At 30.3% G+C, this 17,758-nt stretch overlaps 5 protein-coding genes and 2 pseudogenes across 7 annotated transcripts, besides 1 other annotated feature; 2 read left to right on the forward strand and 5 right to left on the reverse strand.

Annotated features, from left to right (window-relative positions):
• Positions 1-14,126: part of a mobile genetic element that runs on past the window's edge.
• On the forward strand, positions 608-1,966 carry TVAGG3_0767450 (annotated as a pseudogene). The gene has a single exon. A coding segment is annotated over exon 1 (1,359 nt).
• Positions 2,703-3,288, forward strand: TVAGG3_0767460 (annotated as a pseudogene). Its single transcript has one exon. A coding segment is annotated over exon 1 (586 nt).
• On the reverse strand, positions 6,009-6,326 carry TVAGG3_0767470 (uncharacterized protein; the record flags this gene model as incomplete). Its single annotated transcript, XM_051245861.1, has 1 exon — positions 6,009-6,326. One exon carries the CDS (start codon positions 6,324-6,326, stop codon positions 6,009-6,011), a length of 318 nt encoding a protein of 105 aa, XP_051092448.1.
• TVAGG3_0767480 (Prim-pol domain family) lies at positions 6,609-8,319 on the reverse strand (the record flags this gene model as incomplete). Its single annotated transcript, XM_051245862.1, has 1 exon — positions 6,609-8,319. A coding segment is annotated over one exon (1,711 nt), but the record flags the coding sequence as incomplete, so codon positions are not given.
• On the reverse strand, positions 9,311-9,976 carry TVAGG3_0767490 (uncharacterized protein; the record flags this gene model as incomplete). Its single annotated transcript, XM_001288749.2, has 1 exon — positions 9,311-9,976. The coding sequence occupies one exon, from the start codon at positions 9,974-9,976 to the stop codon at positions 9,311-9,313; it is 666 nt and encodes a 221-aa protein (XP_001288750.2).
• TVAGG3_0767500 (keratin-associated protein family) lies at positions 10,464-11,294 on the reverse strand (the record flags this gene model as incomplete). The annotated part of the gene is made up of 1 exon (XM_001297127.2): positions 10,464-11,294. A coding segment is annotated over one exon (831 nt), but the record flags the coding sequence as incomplete, so codon positions are not given.
• A 2,196-nt stretch (positions 14,127-16,322) lies between the features above and the next one.
• TVAGG3_0767510 (uncharacterized protein) lies at positions 16,323-16,817 on the reverse strand (the record flags this gene model as incomplete). The annotated part of the gene is made up of 1 exon (XM_051245863.1): positions 16,323-16,817. The coding sequence occupies one exon, from the start codon at positions 16,815-16,817 to the stop codon at positions 16,323-16,325; it is 495 nt and encodes a 164-aa protein (XP_051092450.1).
• Between the last annotated feature and the right edge of the window lie 941 nt (positions 16,818-17,758).

Consider the following 17,758-nt stretch of genomic DNA (forward strand, 5'->3'; position numbering starts at 1 on the left):
AAAATTTATGTGTTCTTAATTCATTTTATGGACTTTAGCCCTGGACTCTCTGAGTCTCGGACTTTAAAAAAAATAAACTTTATTTTTATTTATTTTTTAATTTTTATTCTTACATAAATGAACAAAAATGGAACAGCTAAAATGAATGATAATCAAATAAGAGCCGAAGGTAGAAGGTTATTTAAACGCTTCTATAACATTCCTGATGGTGTTAATCCTAAAACTCGTAGAAGTTATTTAAATGAAGCCATAGATGCATATGAAGGATTTGACATTTCATCAGAAAGTGAGAGGTTAGCAAGAATGTTAAACGTTAATATTGATTTTTATTATTGTGACCCTCAACCAGAAGACGTAGACATTAACAAGGTAGACTTTCCATTAGTGGAATCAATAATGATAGATCCAGAATTTGAAACAGTAAATATTTTATTAACACAGAGTCCATGTGGAAAACTTCACGCTGACAGAATTACAGACGTTGAAGCACTCACAGGATATAAAGTTTGCCCCTTTTGCAAAGAAGAAGTATATTCTATCCGTGATGATCCAGAAAGGAAAAACCAAAGAAGATTTTTAAAACATTGTGAGAAATGTAAAGAAAATAATGGAAGATTAATTCAAGACGTTCAATTGCAAAACACACAACAACCATATGCACCACATATCACGAAACAGAAGATATATCAATGGCTATTAGCACATAATTTGCAGGAATATTATAAACCAACAAGATATTATATTACTTTTGACTTCGAAACATTAGAGACTAAAGAAGAACTTCAACTTTCTGAATGTGCAACTTTGAACGCTTACTTAAAACCATTTATGGTATCATCAACTGTCAAAATAAAGCCGCAAAGCGGCGAGGTCGTAGACCGTGATAAAACATTTACGAGGAATTTTTGCTTAACATCAAGTGATTCGTTCATCTCTGATTGGATTGAATTTTTATTTTCAACCTGTTCATTAGTTGCTAAATCAAATATTGAACAATATGAAGAATTAATGAATACATTAAATGAGAAACAAAAGGAAGCAATGAAAGAGCTTTTAGATGAAGAATTTAATAAAGTGAATATCATTGGTTTTAATTCGGGAAAGTTTGATTTAAATTTAATTCTTCGTGATTTAAATACTGCAAAATGGAAGATAAAATCAATGCTGGGTTCTTCTTCTCAATTTAAGCAAGTCATAGTAAAGAAAACAAACTGTCCATATGAATTAAGATTTATTGACATCAGAAATTATATAGCGGGTGGAACATTAGACCAATTCACTCAAGATTTCGGAAACAATAAATCACGTGTTAAATCCTTTTTCCCTTATCAATTCATCACATGGGAGAATTACGAAGATGAATTATATAAAAAGGAACCATTCACTCAAGATTCATTTTATTCAGCATTAACACAAGAAACAATATCCGATTCAGATTATCAAATATATCTCAATGATGCTAAAAATTTTGAGAATAGATTAGAATATTTTATTCATTATTGCAATAAAGACGTTGAAATTATGATTGACCCAATTGATAAAATTATCGAAGAAACATTTGTTTATAAAATTGACATGCTTCATAATCTTTCTTTATCATCGAATGCATCAATGATTCGTTACGCGTTAGCATATAAGAACTTCAATCCTAACGAAACATATCCAGAAGAAGAAAATGTGGAATCAAGTTTTGAATTAACAAAAAAGTATTGGAAATATAAAATTGATTCATATAAGAAACAAGATGAAAAGGCGAAAAGAGATACCAAAAACAATGTTTCAATGGATGACTATCAATACTATCACGATTTAATCCTTTCATCTAAATGCAAAATGTGTGGTAAAGCGTTTACATATGTAAATAAACCAACATTGGATAGAATCGATAATGAAAAACCACATACCAAAGAAAATTGTCAGTTAATGTGTTGTTATTGCAATGTCGTAAAATCAAATAAAGATGAAGATGTTCAACGTTTAAGAATCAATTTAAGAAATTATGCATTAAAAAATAATTTACCAATGACTTTAGATTCAGTTGAAGCTTATCACATTCTCCGTAATGGAATTACTGGTGGTCTATCAAATGTTCAACATCGTGTTAATCTTAAAGGAATCACGCACATTAATAAACTTTCATATAATCCAGAAACTAAAACTGTATCAAATGAGGACACCACCAACATTATGACTCATTTCGTTGGAGTTGACTTTAATTCATTATATCCTTCATCATTTTCATCTAATCCTCATGATTTCATTCAATATACTGACCATAAAATGTATATGCCGGGAAGATTGAATGGTGTTATCATTTGTGATACAGCAACAAAGAAAGCAAAAGCACTGGGAATATTAAGAAGAAAAATACTTTATTCGTGGCTGAAGTAAAGGGTCACATTGATGAAAAATACATTAATGATTACATAAACTTTTTACCGATAATAAGAAACTTAGATATTATCACAGATGAAAAAACAATTGGCAGTTTTATGTATAATTACATGAAATCAAACAATCTACCAGTTGACCAGAAACAGAGAAAATTAACTCAGTTAGCATCAACACACAACCAATATCAACCATTTTCTTCTTATTATCTTTGGTATCTAATAGACAGATTTCATTTTATCATTGATGACATTCAATCAATTTTAACATTTACGAAAAACACTTGTTTTAATGAATTTGCGAACAAATTTATGAACGAAAGACAAAAGGCTGAATTAGAAGGAAATAAAGGAAAAAGTTTATTTTGCAAGATTTCACTTAATGGATCATATGGTTACGATGCAATGAATACACAAAATTACGCAAAGACTAAAATAATGAATGCACAGAAGGCACGCGTTGCATGTATGTCAAATAAGTTTAAAAACATAAGAGAAATAGGAGAGGATACATATCAAGTGATGCTTAAAGATAGATTTTATAGATGTGATACATGTTTACAAGAGGCATTCTTCACTTTAGATAATGCTAAATACTGGTATTTGGTTTTCATTTATGATTTTATGTATAAATGCATGAATGTTAATCGTTTTCATTTCATTGAAGGTGATACTGATTCATCTTATTGGGCAATCGCTGGCGACCAAATCTTCCTAACACTCAAGCATTTCAAGCAATTGTTACCGATAAACAATTTTATGATAAAAACATTTTCAAATTCGCACCATTTGATTTCTTCTGTTTTGATGAGAAATTTAAACCTAAATTAAAGAATAAAGCTGAAGAAAAAGCACATGAGAAGAAGTTATTGGGTTTAGCAATTGAGAAACAAGGTGATAACATGGTTGCTTTATGTCCTAAGTGTTATACATCATTCAACGGTTCAATTGATGGAAGTGATTTTAAAAAGATTGCACAAAAAATGAAAGGTGTTAGTTTACGACAAAATAAACAATTAACACCTAAAAATTATTTGGATATAATAAATGATAAAGTGATATTTGATGGTCAGAATATTAATTTACAACTTAAAAACGGGTCAATGACTCGCTTAACAATTGGTAAGACTGCATTAACAGGAGCACACACTAAGGCTGTATGTTGTGAAAATGGATGTTGTATGCCATTTATTTAATAAATTTATTTTATAATGAAATGCCACAGAAGAGACAAAAGGAACCGTTAATGATGGTTTTGATACTATGATTCAAAGAGGTGGGCACCCTTAAAACATTGATTTTATTTTTATATAAATGGATAACACAGATTTAAAAATTTTAATTGATGATTTAGTATTAATCAAAATTTTCTTAATTATTATGATTTAAAAGCATATCTCCAAAAATATAATAATAATATAACGGGTGATGATATGGAATATTATTATCCATATTATAAAAATGAAATTTTGAAATATCATAATAAAATAATTTCTGAAATTAAAGACAAAATTAAAAATAATGAATATAAAGGGAAAAACTAAATCACAGCTTAAACAGTTGAAAGATTTCAAAAATAAAGTATTAACAGAAGAAGATATTGATGAATTATATAAATTATATAATCCTGAGCCGCAAAAACAAAGGAACAAAACACCCAGGTCCTTCAGACCATAAATGATGCACAAGCTTTAATTTATGATTCATTAGTTAAACCATATTCAGCCCGACTTTTAAATGAAGATCAACTTTTGGAATTCATCCTTCAACATAAACTCGAAGCGGGAAAGTATATCAAACCTTTATATACAGCATATTTAAAACAAATGAATAGAATACATCCAGAATTAATGAAGGAAGGAATGAAATCCAAAATCAAAGCAGATAAAATTAAACCACTTCAACACCAAAACCTCCAACGACAGTAGTACCTCCTCCTTCAGTTAATCCTTCATCATTCACTTTATTATATCCATTTCAAACATTAAGAAGCAAAAAGATTTTAAAAAGGATTTCAAGATATTAAATAAACCAATTGACCCAAAAATTCAACCGTTAAAGGAAAAATTTAGTCGCCTTCATTTGCTCCATATCCATATTCATACGAAATCGATCATCTGGAATATTCAAAAGGAAACGTTACTTATTTATTTGCCATTAACATTAACACTAGATATTTATATTGCATTCCGGTGAAAGGGAAAACAGAACAGGAAACAAGAAGAGCTATTCAATACTTACTAGATCATGAAAGAGTAGATAATATCAGGGGTGATGGTGATAAAGGATTTCAGGCAGCTATGACTCATTATTTCCCACAAATTAATTTTTTTTTCATCCTCTCCATATACGTTTCATAATAAAATAGTTGATGCGGTAATGAGAACTCTTAGAGATGCGTTAGGGGTTAACGGTCAGATATACTGGGATGGAAATCATGACTCCATCATACAGCAGTTAGTATATTATTACAATAATACATGGCATAGAACTATAAACATGAAACCGGTGGAAATGAAAAATGATATTTCAAAAGAATGGGAATATATTAGAAAGCAAATGGAAAGGTTAATGATGTTAAACGTGAACAAATTAATTCGGGGCTCATGAATTTTAAACAAGGATAAAGTTTTATTCATCTCGATTATGGAAAAACTGATAAATCAATGACAAAAAGAAGACGAAGATTTGACACAATAGCTGAATTTGTTAGATATATTAACGGCAATGCATTAGTTGAAGTTGACAATAAATTAATAGAAATTCCGATTTATTTTATTACTCCATTATATTTAAATAATATTTAATTTTTTTATTTCGTAAGAAATGAGTGACAACAAAGCAGTCAAGAGTCCAGACGATGAATATAAAAAGAAACTAAACAGAATTAAATCAAAAATATGCTATTACAAAAAGAAGCGCAATGCGGTGGGGTTGAAAACAATAAAACTAATGAACTGAAACGATAAAGAGAGGAAAGAAATAATCGAAAAATTAGAAACTTACCGTTCAATCCTTAAACTGAGTGAAGCAAAAATAAAAGAATTTAATAGAATAAATAAATTGATTGGAAGAGATGAATTTAATAAAGATGAATTTTTAAACTCAATCCAAATTTAATTTTTATTCCTCTTCGACAACATCTCTCTTTCCATCATTACTGCATAACCACATTTTCTCAATTTTAGTGGTTTGTTATTTTTAACATGTTCTTGCATCATTTTTATCATTTCCTCCCTTGTTATGATTCGTGGTAAATTTTGAGCTTGTGGGGTATTCATTTATGATAAAAATAAAAATTTAAATTATGCCGTTCTAAAGTTTGTGACAACATGACATTTTGACAACATCATGGGTTATTCAATAATTAATTATTTTTGAAGAACTGAAGGGTCACCAGGTCACCAGGTCACCAGGTCATTTAACTTCTCTGAAAAAATGTGACAACATGACATTTTGACAACATCATGGGTTATTCAATAATTAATTATTTTTGAAGAACTGAAGGGTCACCAGGTCACCAGGTCACCAGGTCATTTAACTTCTCTGAAAAAATGTGACAACATGACATTTTGACAACATCACAGGAGGAAGGCAAAAATAAATTCCAGTCATACTTTATAAAGCTTCATTCACAGGTATTTCATCGTCAGTAAATGATTCCTCATTATCGTTTGGTTCAATTTGTTTATATAATCCTTTCATTTCTTCTTTCAAAACATAATACAATGTTTGTTTACCATCTATTTTTCTTTGTTTCCTTTCACATTTATCCTTAATGCTCATTTGAAAGTTTTTGTCTTTCATGTCTGATGGTTTGCAGAATAGAGCATTTTTACACGTCATACCTGCACATAATTCATCATAATGTGTATTTATCCATTCATCTAAAGGATTTGTTGATAATTCTATTAAATCTTGTTTGGCTTCAGTCATCGGTATGATTCGTACATTAAATGATGAAAGGTCATATTGCATAAAATACGTCAGTAAATTATCAAAATTCCTTAGTGCATGAATCCATTAAATTCTTGAAGTAATCAAATTGACCCTTGAATTTACCATTAACCCTTAAAACTACGTATCTTCTGTCTCCAACTTCAATTTTGACGGGGTAGACGTTATTAGTTACGAAAATGAAATTGGCAACATTCTGAGCTGTTCTTCTGGGTTGATTCTTTTCATTAATTCTAATCTCATTATCCGTAATAATTGATTTCAAAGCGTTGAAGTTTGCGAGTCTATCTTCACCTACATTCTTGAGTTCATTAAGTACAAGAAACATTTTATTTTCAACTACTGAGTTGAAATTACCCGTTAGCTCACTTATTTCAGTAATGTTTTTACATGAATAACCAGCGAGAAGTTCAGAAATAATGTCTGTAAATCTGTTTTTACCTGTTCCCTGAAGTCCTTTCAAAATAATTGCTGTTTCATTCTTGATTCCAGGATGTTGAATCATTAATGCAATCCAGCCGAGTAGATATTTATACACTTCATCGTTATTATCACAAATGGCTTCTTTAATGAAATTCATAAACATCTCAATTTTTGAGTAATCAGGCTTTTCAAGAATGTTGTATTTATAACCCTGAAACGTTGAGAAAACATCTGGGGAATCAGATTTAAAGCAAACACCCTTAACGGTTAATGAAGACAATTGATTTAATAGTACGTCCCATGCTGTTATGGTTTTACCTTCTTCTTTAAATAATTTAATCATTTTGAGTGACTCTTTCATGTTTGACTGAAGAACAAATGATATTTGATTCATTTTGTCGTGTATGTTGTAATCTTTCTGAATGAAATATTTGTTTCCACAATCTACAAAACGGATTACACGTGATAAATCCTCAATTACTTCAGAACTGTTTTTATACTGATGATTTTCAGCCTTGCGTCTAATATCTGTTATCAAAAACGAGTCATCAAGTTTGATATCAAATGTTATTTTTGGCTTACGTAATAAAGGTAAAACATATTCATCATAATATTCCTTTTGATATAGTTTTAGAATCTTCACTAAAACAAATGGAGAAGTCATTAAATGTGCATATCTACTACGTGCTTTTTCAAAATTACTTTTAGCATTTTCTGTTAAACTGCAGAAGTTATAAACGTTATCGTATGCTTCATTAATTAAATGATCTGGTAACGAATTAATAGCTTGAAACAGTGTGAATAATGTTATTTCTTTTTCTAAATTCATGTTTCCACCATCATTATGTACTTCAAAATCACAGATGCCATCAACTATGCTCTGGGCAAGTTTATCGTCAATGTTTACATCTTTGTTTTCATTCATGATATTCTTTATTTCTTCGTTCTTCTGTTCAACTCTTACCTTAATATTCAAATCATTTAATATATCGTTTACTGTTCTGGTTAATGTTGAATCATAACTTCCACGAATGAATGAGTATGTATTGATTGGTTCTGATGCATTCTTGCGAACTCTTGAATCAGCCATAACTACTAATGAACGCTTTGAATCATCAATAGAAGTCATTATGTCAATATCATAATCATTGCAGGAATAACATTTAATCATTCTGTTCGAAACTGCATAGAAGAAATTAGTGTTGCAATAAATGTGAAGACCTCCTGATGCGGTTTTAACGATAACATCTTTATCCGAAAGTTTTGATAAAATGTCTTTCCTAACCGTTTCTTTAAGTTCATCATTGTACGATTTATTGATATCAACATCTATAATCGTTAAATTTGAAATTTTATTTACTAATAAAGCTGTACCAGTTTCCCTTCCTCTTCCTCCATCATGTTTGAGGTAGTTATGTAAATCAATCTTGTTTTCACCAATTCTTTCGTTGAGGGTTTTAGTTTCTGCCACAACTAATTCCTCAGCTAATGAATCAATAACTTGTTCATCAGAAATGATAAAGTTGCTGTTGTTGTTTGTTGCTGTCATTTATATAGGAATAAAAAAATAAAAATAATTTTAAAACTAACTTTATTTTTGGGCTGCATCATATTTTCGTAAATGTTGTCAAAATGTCATGTTGTCACATTTTTTCAGAGAAGTTAAATGACCTGGTGACCCCTTCAGTTCTTCAAAAATAAGTCATAACTGCCTTCCTCCTGTGATGTTGTCAAAATGTCATGTTGTCTCATTTTTTCAGAGAAGTTAAATAACCGAGTGACACATGGTGACCTGGTGACCCCTTCAGTTCTTCAAAAATAATTAATTATTGAATGACCTGTGTTGTTGTCTAAATGTCATGAGTTAAATAACCGAGTGACATAGTGACACCTTCAGTTCTTCAAAAATAATTCATAACTACCTTCCTCCTGTGTTGTTGTCAAAATGTCATGTTGTCTCATTTTTTCAGAGAAGTTAAATAACCGAGTGACACATGGTGACCTGGTGACCCCTTCAGTTCTTCAAAAATAATTAATTATTGAATGACCTGTGTTGTTGTCTAAATGTCATGAGTTAAATAACCGAGTGACATAGTGACACCTTCAGTTCTTCAAAAATAAGTCATAACTGCCTTCCTCCTGTGATGTTGTCAAAATGTCATGTTGTCTCATTTTTTCAGAGAAGTTAAATAACCGAGTGACACATGGTGACCTGGTGACCCCTTCAGTTCTTCAAAAATAATTAATTATTGAATGACCTGTGTTGTTGTCTAAATGTCATGAGTTAAATAACCGAGTGACATAGTGACACCTTCAGTTCTTCAAAAATAATTCATAACTACCTTCCTCCTGTGTTGTTGTCAAAATGTCATGTTGTCTCATTTTTTCAGAGAAGTTAAATAACCGAGTGACACATGGTGACCTGGTGACACCTTCAGTTCTTCAAAAATAATTAATTATTGAATGACCTGAAAACATTAACATAAACATTAACGTAAACATTTATTTTTGGTCGTTTATGACAAAAATAAATGGTTCATTTACTCACAATATTTTTTTACAAAACGACCCCAAACTTTTAACTTCTTTTCTGCAGTTTCTAATGCTATCTTAGCGAGTTCATATTCTCTAAATTCTCTCTTTAAATCTTCTTGTTCCCATTGGTCTAGTTCGTATGGAGAATCTCTATAACCATAATATATCTCACGTTCATGTTCTAATTGTTTTTCGCACATTTTTCTAACTTCTTCTTCAAACAAATGTTTAGCATTCTCTACTGTATCTTCGAGTTCTTCTTCATCTAATTTCTCATGAACTTTCTTGTCTATGGAGTCCATAATATCTTTGACATAAAATGCATACTTTACAGAGCACCATTCAGCAACAAAATGAACGAGGTCAGGATGTATGTAAATACCTTTGAATTCATTTATAACACCCTTAGTAAGCTCATAAAATGCTTGTTTTGAGGTCGAGCCACTTTTGGCTTGACCGTATTCGTTCATCCAAAACTCAAAAATTTCCTGCATTTTAGTACTATTGAGAAATCTGTTTAAATGGTTTAACCTTCCCGCTTCTCTCGCCATCTTTGTTGCATTAATGTAACCATCCTTGTCTCTACGTAAGACTTCAATACCATTATAAGTGCCTTTTGTGAATGTTTCACCATTAGATTTGTTCGTGAATGTTTTTGCTTCGACTGACATTTCTGTTCTTACATACAAAATAAAAAAATAAATAAAAATAATTTTAAAACTAACTTTATTTTTGGACTGCATCAAATTTCCGGGAATGTTGTCAAAATGTCATGTTGTCAGTAATTTTAAGAGAAGTTAAATAACCGAGTGACACATGGTGACGTAGTGACACTGAAAACATTCATGAAAACATTTACGAAACATTAACGTAAACATAAACGATAAAATTTATTTCCGGGAATGTTGTCAAAATGTCATGTTGTCAGTAATTTTAAGAGAAGTTAAATAACCGAGTGACACATGGTGACGTAGTGACACCTTCAGTTCTTCAAAAATAATTAATTATTGAATAACCTAAAAACCATTAACGTAAACATTCATGAAAACATATATTTCTGCAGTTCATCCATTACTTCATTACCTAATTAATTACAGACATAAAATTTATTTAGTTCATTCGGTAAGCCTTAACCCAAAGGTCTGGGCTCAAGCACATTCATTGAACGCGGTACCATGCAAATACAGTCACAAATGGTGGCATGTAATCCTTACCCAAGCCGGTTGGATTTGTTGTGAAAGTATGGACATGATTTCCTCCTGGTTCAGTTGGTCGAAAAGTCTTTTTTGCTGAATGGTTATAATCTGGAGATAAAACATCATAACCAGCTTCATATTCTGAGTTGTATAATGGGTGGTCTCTTAATGAGTGGCTATGGTCGCCAGAAAAGTTTGTAGTTCCTGTATGAGTGTGCGGGGGTAAGTTTGCTTCTTTAATTTTCTTCGAACCACCCGTTTGCTTTGAATATCTAGCACAGTATAAGAATTTATCCACAATCTGCTTCCACATACCAAAACCTAAAACTGTTGCTGGATTTGTTGAGTTCATTGACGTATAAATAGAACCAATGGGGTAAATCATCTCAAGAATTGTATTTAATCCATTATGAATATTGAATTTATTATATAATATTGAATTTGGGTGAGTACTTAAAACTGGTCTTGTTATCAATATTAACGTATTATTTTTGAAAATTGCTTTTCTAACATCTTGAAATTTTGTGATTTCAGACCAGTTTCTTCCATCACTACTGATATTTACTAAATCACCACATCCTAAAGCAATGAAATACCCATCAATATAAAATAAATTTGTAAATCTATAATTTTGAGTAAGTTTTGGAGTGAATGAATAAACCAATTCCCAATTTGATAAATCCTGTGATAAATAAATATGTCTGTTATAACTTACAGGATATGAATAGACCATTTCACCTGAAACGAGAACATAAACATTTGATCCATAACATAAAGCTTCAATGTCTCCATCAGCTTGAAAAATTTGTTCAAATTGACCTTGTGGTATTGAAGATGATCTATAAATTTTATCATTTTGTAGGATAAAATACATGTTGTTAATGTAATACCACTTACTTGTATAATCAATTTCCAAATCTGATGACATCATACTAAACATATAATAATTTATCCCATCCTCACTAATGAAAAATTTGATTGACTTCATAAATTAGTACCCATTTATTATTAACGCATCTAATAGGATTATTTGAATATTTAAATTTAGCATCTTGATTTAAATTACATTTGAACCATTGGATACAATCGAATGAATAACAAGGGCAAAAATCATCTTCAACCGTTATCATTCCCATAAATTTACCGTTATTATATTCAACATATAAAATTCTTGGATTAATGATTGGCTTTCGTGTATCAGGATTCAAAACAGATGGAGTAAATGATTCATAGTTTTGAAAATCATTTGTTTTAAAATAATAAAGCACTCCAGCTGTATAAAATAAATACATGGTCACTCCATCGAAACATATCCATTCAAAAGAATCTATATCAAAGGTTTTATCTGATGATTTCATAAAATTTAAAAATGGCGGAGTAAAATAGACCTCTGATTGTTTTATTTCTTCATTAACAAATGATATATTAGCTTTCTTATTTAACTCACTATCCACATATTCCTTATCTGCTTTCTTATTTAACTCATCGTTAACATATTCCTTATCCGCTTTAAGGTCTAAACATCCTGAAACCCATCCTGTATCGGCTTTAGTTTTTAAAATCTTTGATGTCCATTCATGATACCATTCAACCCTTTCTTTAATTTCATTATCTTTTTCATCAACATAAACCAAATTTGCCTTCTTCATTAACTCACTATCCACGTATTCCTTATCTACCTTCTTCATTATGTCATTTAGGAAACCTTCTATGAATTCCTCATTTAAATTAAATCTTCCAATCTTCAAAACTTTAGGAAATGCATTTAATGCGTAATATCTCTGTTCTTCTGGTGGAATTGATGTTATATCATCCGTTATACCTTTAATTTTTGAATTCATAAATAAAATTTCTTTTATATTTGATATCACCGCACCACCTTTGCAAACGAATTCGAAATGTTCATTTTTCAATACTATCTCCAAATCTCCATATTTCAACCTTTGCGTTTGTTCTGCCGTCTTTGAATTATATGCATATATGGCGTATGTAATGGTCTGAGGGACCTGGGTGCTTTGTGCCTTAAGTTGTTGTGGTTGCTGTTGTTTAATCATTTATTATGATTTAAAAATAAATATTTAATCTGTTATCTCATCAGCTATTTTTTCTATTTGAAATTGCCATAATATTTCATTCATGAATTCTAAATCACAATCAAATAGGTCAGTTATTCTAAATTTAATATTTGATAAATCTTTTGAATGAAGAATAAATGAATTCCCGGATAATTGAAACGGATATGATAAAGAAAATGTGTTTAAGTTGATGGATAAAATGTTTTGTATTGATGGGTAAGAGTTAGGGTCTAATGTTTGATGTGAAAATCTCATTGGGGTATTAACTTTATCACATTTGATTAAAATGAAATTGGAACCAGTGTCAGAATACAAAACATCCCCAACATTTTTCAAAATTTAATATCCCCAACAATGAACGAAGATGAGGAGTACAAAATTTAATTTTCAGCGGAAATTTAATAAGGTTATTTATTTCATCAAGTTCAAAAAGTTTATCGGGTTTTGATTTAAAATTTTCTTCATACCATACGATAAATGATTCATTTAAATAACTTAAAATCATGTTAATATCCCATTTCGCTATCACATTATTTATATACATATCATACGTTTTTTCAAGGTCATCTTTAATAAATGATATATAATCTGAAGGGTCTAAAAGAATGGGATTAAATTTACCACTCACAGAAACGAGAGTAACATTATAAATTCCGCTAACTGTTAAATTTAATTCACAGCTATTATTCGAAATAATATTGATAATTGACATTTTTATTACGATTAAAAATATGGTAAAGCGTTATTTTCCAGTGATAAATAAAACTAGAATAAGATTACCTCAAGAATTCATAAATTCAACGAATAAGAAATTCATTCATGTTATAAATTTTAGTGTTTTCAGAAAATATGAGTCAATGTCATATTCATCAACAGGTTATATTTCACTTCATTCAAATTTAGTTCAATCAAACCCATATAATGACCATTTCATAAGATTTTCAGATGGTATTAAAAATGTAATTGATAGATTAAAATATGAACAGATTGACAATATCGAATTTTTGGAATTTTGGTTTAAATATCCGATGGAAAAAGATTGAAGTTAAAGATAAAGCTGATACTATAACAAAAACAATTACAATGACCGATCCGGATAGTGGGGAACAAAAAGAAATAAAACAAACGATAGAAACTGGTGAAAGGTCAATTATTATTGATTATGATTCAAAGGATTATTATTCGATAATGTTAATGCTTGAATATTAAATAGCCTTAACAAAGAATTTTTCAAGTGATATTTTATATTCATCAACTATTTTATTATAAATATCATTATATGTTAAATGAAGTTCAGTTGTTGTTCCGTTCTTTGATATCTTAATTGTGCTAATATCCTTTATAGGATTTATTTTTGCAACTGTTCCGCAGCATGAAACCTCATCATCTATGAAAAATTGAATCTTAACGTCTGAATCTTGAACATCACAAAGAATGGCGATAATGTGAATTAATGATTCATAAGGTAAAATAATTAAACCAGATTGGTCAATTAAATTTATTATTGAATCATAATTATTAATTATTATATCACGGTAAATTTTCATTAATTCAGAATTAATGTCTATTTTATATGGCGCATTGCGACTGGAATCGTAGATTCCTGGTTCTCGATGTTTGATGAAAGAGGTGGGGGGTATGTTGGATATGTGGGGATTTCAACGGGTTCTTTACCGGGTTCAGATAAAATGATTGGGTCTCCATCTTCTTTATTTTGCTCCTCCTCTTTCTTTGGTAAGTCACGAGTTAATAAATTGGACTGTGTTGCTGACCTTGTTAATTCAGGACTAACATTAACTTTAACATTTTGAATAATTCGTGATTTATCATCATTTACGTTATAACCAACCGTAATCTCTGCTTTTGCGTTTGTGTTCTTTTGACTTGTGAAACGTCTTCTCATTTATAATTGAATAAAAAAAGAAAAATATATTTAAAGTTTTATTTAGTTGTTACGGTAATATCCCAAGGTTCATCCTTGTTTGCTTATACTTTCTTTGTAACTGCACCAATTATGTTATTGATATGATTTGAGTTTCTTCCAGTCTTATTTTATCATTTACAATATCTTTAATCATTTCATTACATGCATTCTTAAAACCATCTGATTTTTCTAATTTACGTCTATCACTTTCTTTAATTAAATCAAAGTTATAACCTTGTTGAGAATAAAGTGGTTTCTTTATCAATTCCTTGAACGCTTCTGAAAGTGAAGATGAAGAAATTCTTGCCACTGGTTTAAACTTTCATTGCTTCTTTCTGTTCATTGAACACTGGATCGAATAAAGCAACTTTAAAGAATTTCTTAGCTGGAATTTCAGGTCTCAAATTTGCATATTGACCATCAAACTGATTAACATATCGTGGTAATCCATCCGGTCCCTCTTCAATAGCATTTAATTCTTCATTGAAATAAGAATATGGATTATGACGGTATGAATTAATTGGACCATTTTCACCTTCTCCAATGTATTGTTTAACAGCTTTTCCATTTTCATCAAATTGCATAGGATAACGTTCATTATATGCTTTACGTTTAGGATAATCGTCATTGTTAATTTATACCATTTATGACTTTAATATTTCCTTGACCATCAGTAACGAAAACTTCATTTATACCATCAGGTTTTCCATTTGGACCCGTAATGTCTGCTTCGTGTGCTTCCCAATTTGGTCCATGACGTTTGGCATATGCTTGAGCTTCTGGTAATGTTAAAACGTTTCTCATTTGTTTAACATCCTTTTGAAGACCGGCAACAATGGACTAATTCTTTCATTCCGTCTGGAACTTTCATAGTTCTATTATATGCACCCTTTTTGTTTGTCCTTGTTTTAATGGAACCTGTAGAAGATTTGCTATTTCTGTCATGTTTAATTATAAATAAAAAATAAAAATTAATTATAAAAAGTTAATCAAATTTACATCCTTTATTTAAATCAACTATTATTTTTCCATGTTCTCCTAATTGTTGATATTGTGTGTAAAGTTCATTAATGCTCATTGGTAAATTCACTTGATAAAGCATAACGTTCAACTGTTGACGACTAAAACCACTGAAAATGAAAAGGGTTGACAGTTTGATTTAATGTTTGTGCTTAATGCTTTGAAAGTATTGAACAGCCATAAAGAATGAACACTGAATATGTGTCGACATTGAGTTAATAATTGATTAAAATATGATTTCTCATTTGTTATTAGTTTTGATTTCACGGCATCATCTAGAAAAATTAGTGAATGCAAAAATTCTTTATCAAAATTTGAAATAGAAAGTGTTTCAAATAATTCATCCCGTTGTTTATCAATAATTTTATCCTCTAATCCTTGCTTCTTGATTGTATTATATAATTCTTTATACATTAAAAAGTTTTTTAAATAATCTTCTGCTTCTTCTTGTGATAAATAAATAATTGGAATTTTGATTAAATGCTTTAAAGATTCAAATGTATCATCTGAAGGTGAACCTGAACGGTTGATATAAATTAACACATGTGAAAGGGGGAAGTGTTAGCAATAATGATAATTTGTTTTAATATCGTTAATGTTTTACCTTTATTTTGTTTACCAATTGCTGCAGTGATTGAATTTAAATAACATTCAGAATATGGAATTTTCATTAATTTTTCCTTAGATAGAGCATTTCTATTATCACTCAATGCTTCATTAATCATATCATCTATGTAGTATTATATACATCTGTTAATTCTTCAGAATTTAAATCCATTTAATCAAAAATAAATTTATAATTTTAAACATTTCTATTCATCAATATTTCATCATATGAACTTCTATACTGTGGTGGTGTACCTGTTGGATGATATTTCAAACCTTCGTCCGGTGTCCATGTCCAATATGTAGTCCTAGTAAACCAAACCTGAGGAGGATTTGTCACCTTTGAACAGTAAGTGTCATTTTCACCCTGAATGATTGGATAAGCTTTCACTTGTACTGTAACTTGTGAGTTGAAAGTTTCTAATCCATCAAAGAATATACCCGCTCCATCACGTTGAACTGGAATAGTGCATAAGAATGAAGTTTGGTCTTTCCATGTTCTAGCTAATGGTGTGCCATTATCATCATTCAGTGGTCTAGTTAATGAGTCCTCGTATTCTTCTGTGCATTCATTCACTCCATCTAAATCAGAAGCTTGAAGCATACGTGTAAAGAATATGTCACCCACTGTGGTCATCGCTTGATCGGGGAAGTTTCTGGAATCTATAGTGACCTGAAGACCTCGAAGCATTGGATTTTCTAAAACTGTTCTTTGCATTGCATTCTTGGAAATGTTAACACAACATCTGTAACATTATGAAGAGCGTATGAGAAATCTGAGCTAATACCTTCAGGAGTGATGCAACCTCCATTTAGTGAACGAACGTCAATATGTTGAGCTGGAATCATGAATGGATCTTCCTTACTGAATAAACGTGGTATTGCTTTAACTGATTCTTCAATTAAACCGTATCCTGGTGTAATGCATTTATCCTCTAAAACTTCCATCTTTGTGCATGAAATAATAACGTTATCAACTGTTGCGTCAGCAGATGTAGCGGCTAAGCTTGTAATTAATTTGGCAGGAAGTCCGATTTGTTGGAATTTGCGATCATATTTATAAACATGATTCATAATCTTTTCATAATTTTCATCAGTTATCTTTTCATAAACGTAATTTTGTAAATCAGCAACTCTTAACGGTCAACCTGACAAAATACTAAAGTATCCCTGAAAACATAATATTTAAGAATGATTTCACCAAATGATTTAGGATAATCATCGAACGCCTGAAATGCTAACAAATCATTTACCGGAATAATCATATCAAAAGTGACATCAACTTCTTCATTTGCTTTTGAAAACTTCTGAAGGGTCAATATATTTACCACATACTGAGTTATCATATTTTTGAACATTATTATATAACGAATGAACAAACTTTTTAACTTTCCTTTCTGATTTTGGTTTATATGTTGCAAATGCGAAAGATTCACGGGCGCAATCCATCTGAAGATAACCGGCATCACCTCTTTCGGTTTCTACTTCTAATTGTTTAAAGCTTTGATTTGATGATTTGTAACCAACGAATAAACGCATGCATTTAAAAGCGGCATCACATGTGAAAGCTTTATTTGAAACTAGAGTTGCTTTAACTTTGCGTTTAATATATGTGTCACCTAATTGGTTCAC

The sequence above is a fragment of the Trichomonas vaginalis genome, chromosome III (assembly GCF_026262505.1).
Source record: "Trichomonas vaginalis G3 chromosome III, whole genome shotgun sequence".
NCBI lineage: Eukaryota > Parabasalia > Trichomonadida > Trichomonadidae > Trichomonas > Trichomonas vaginalis.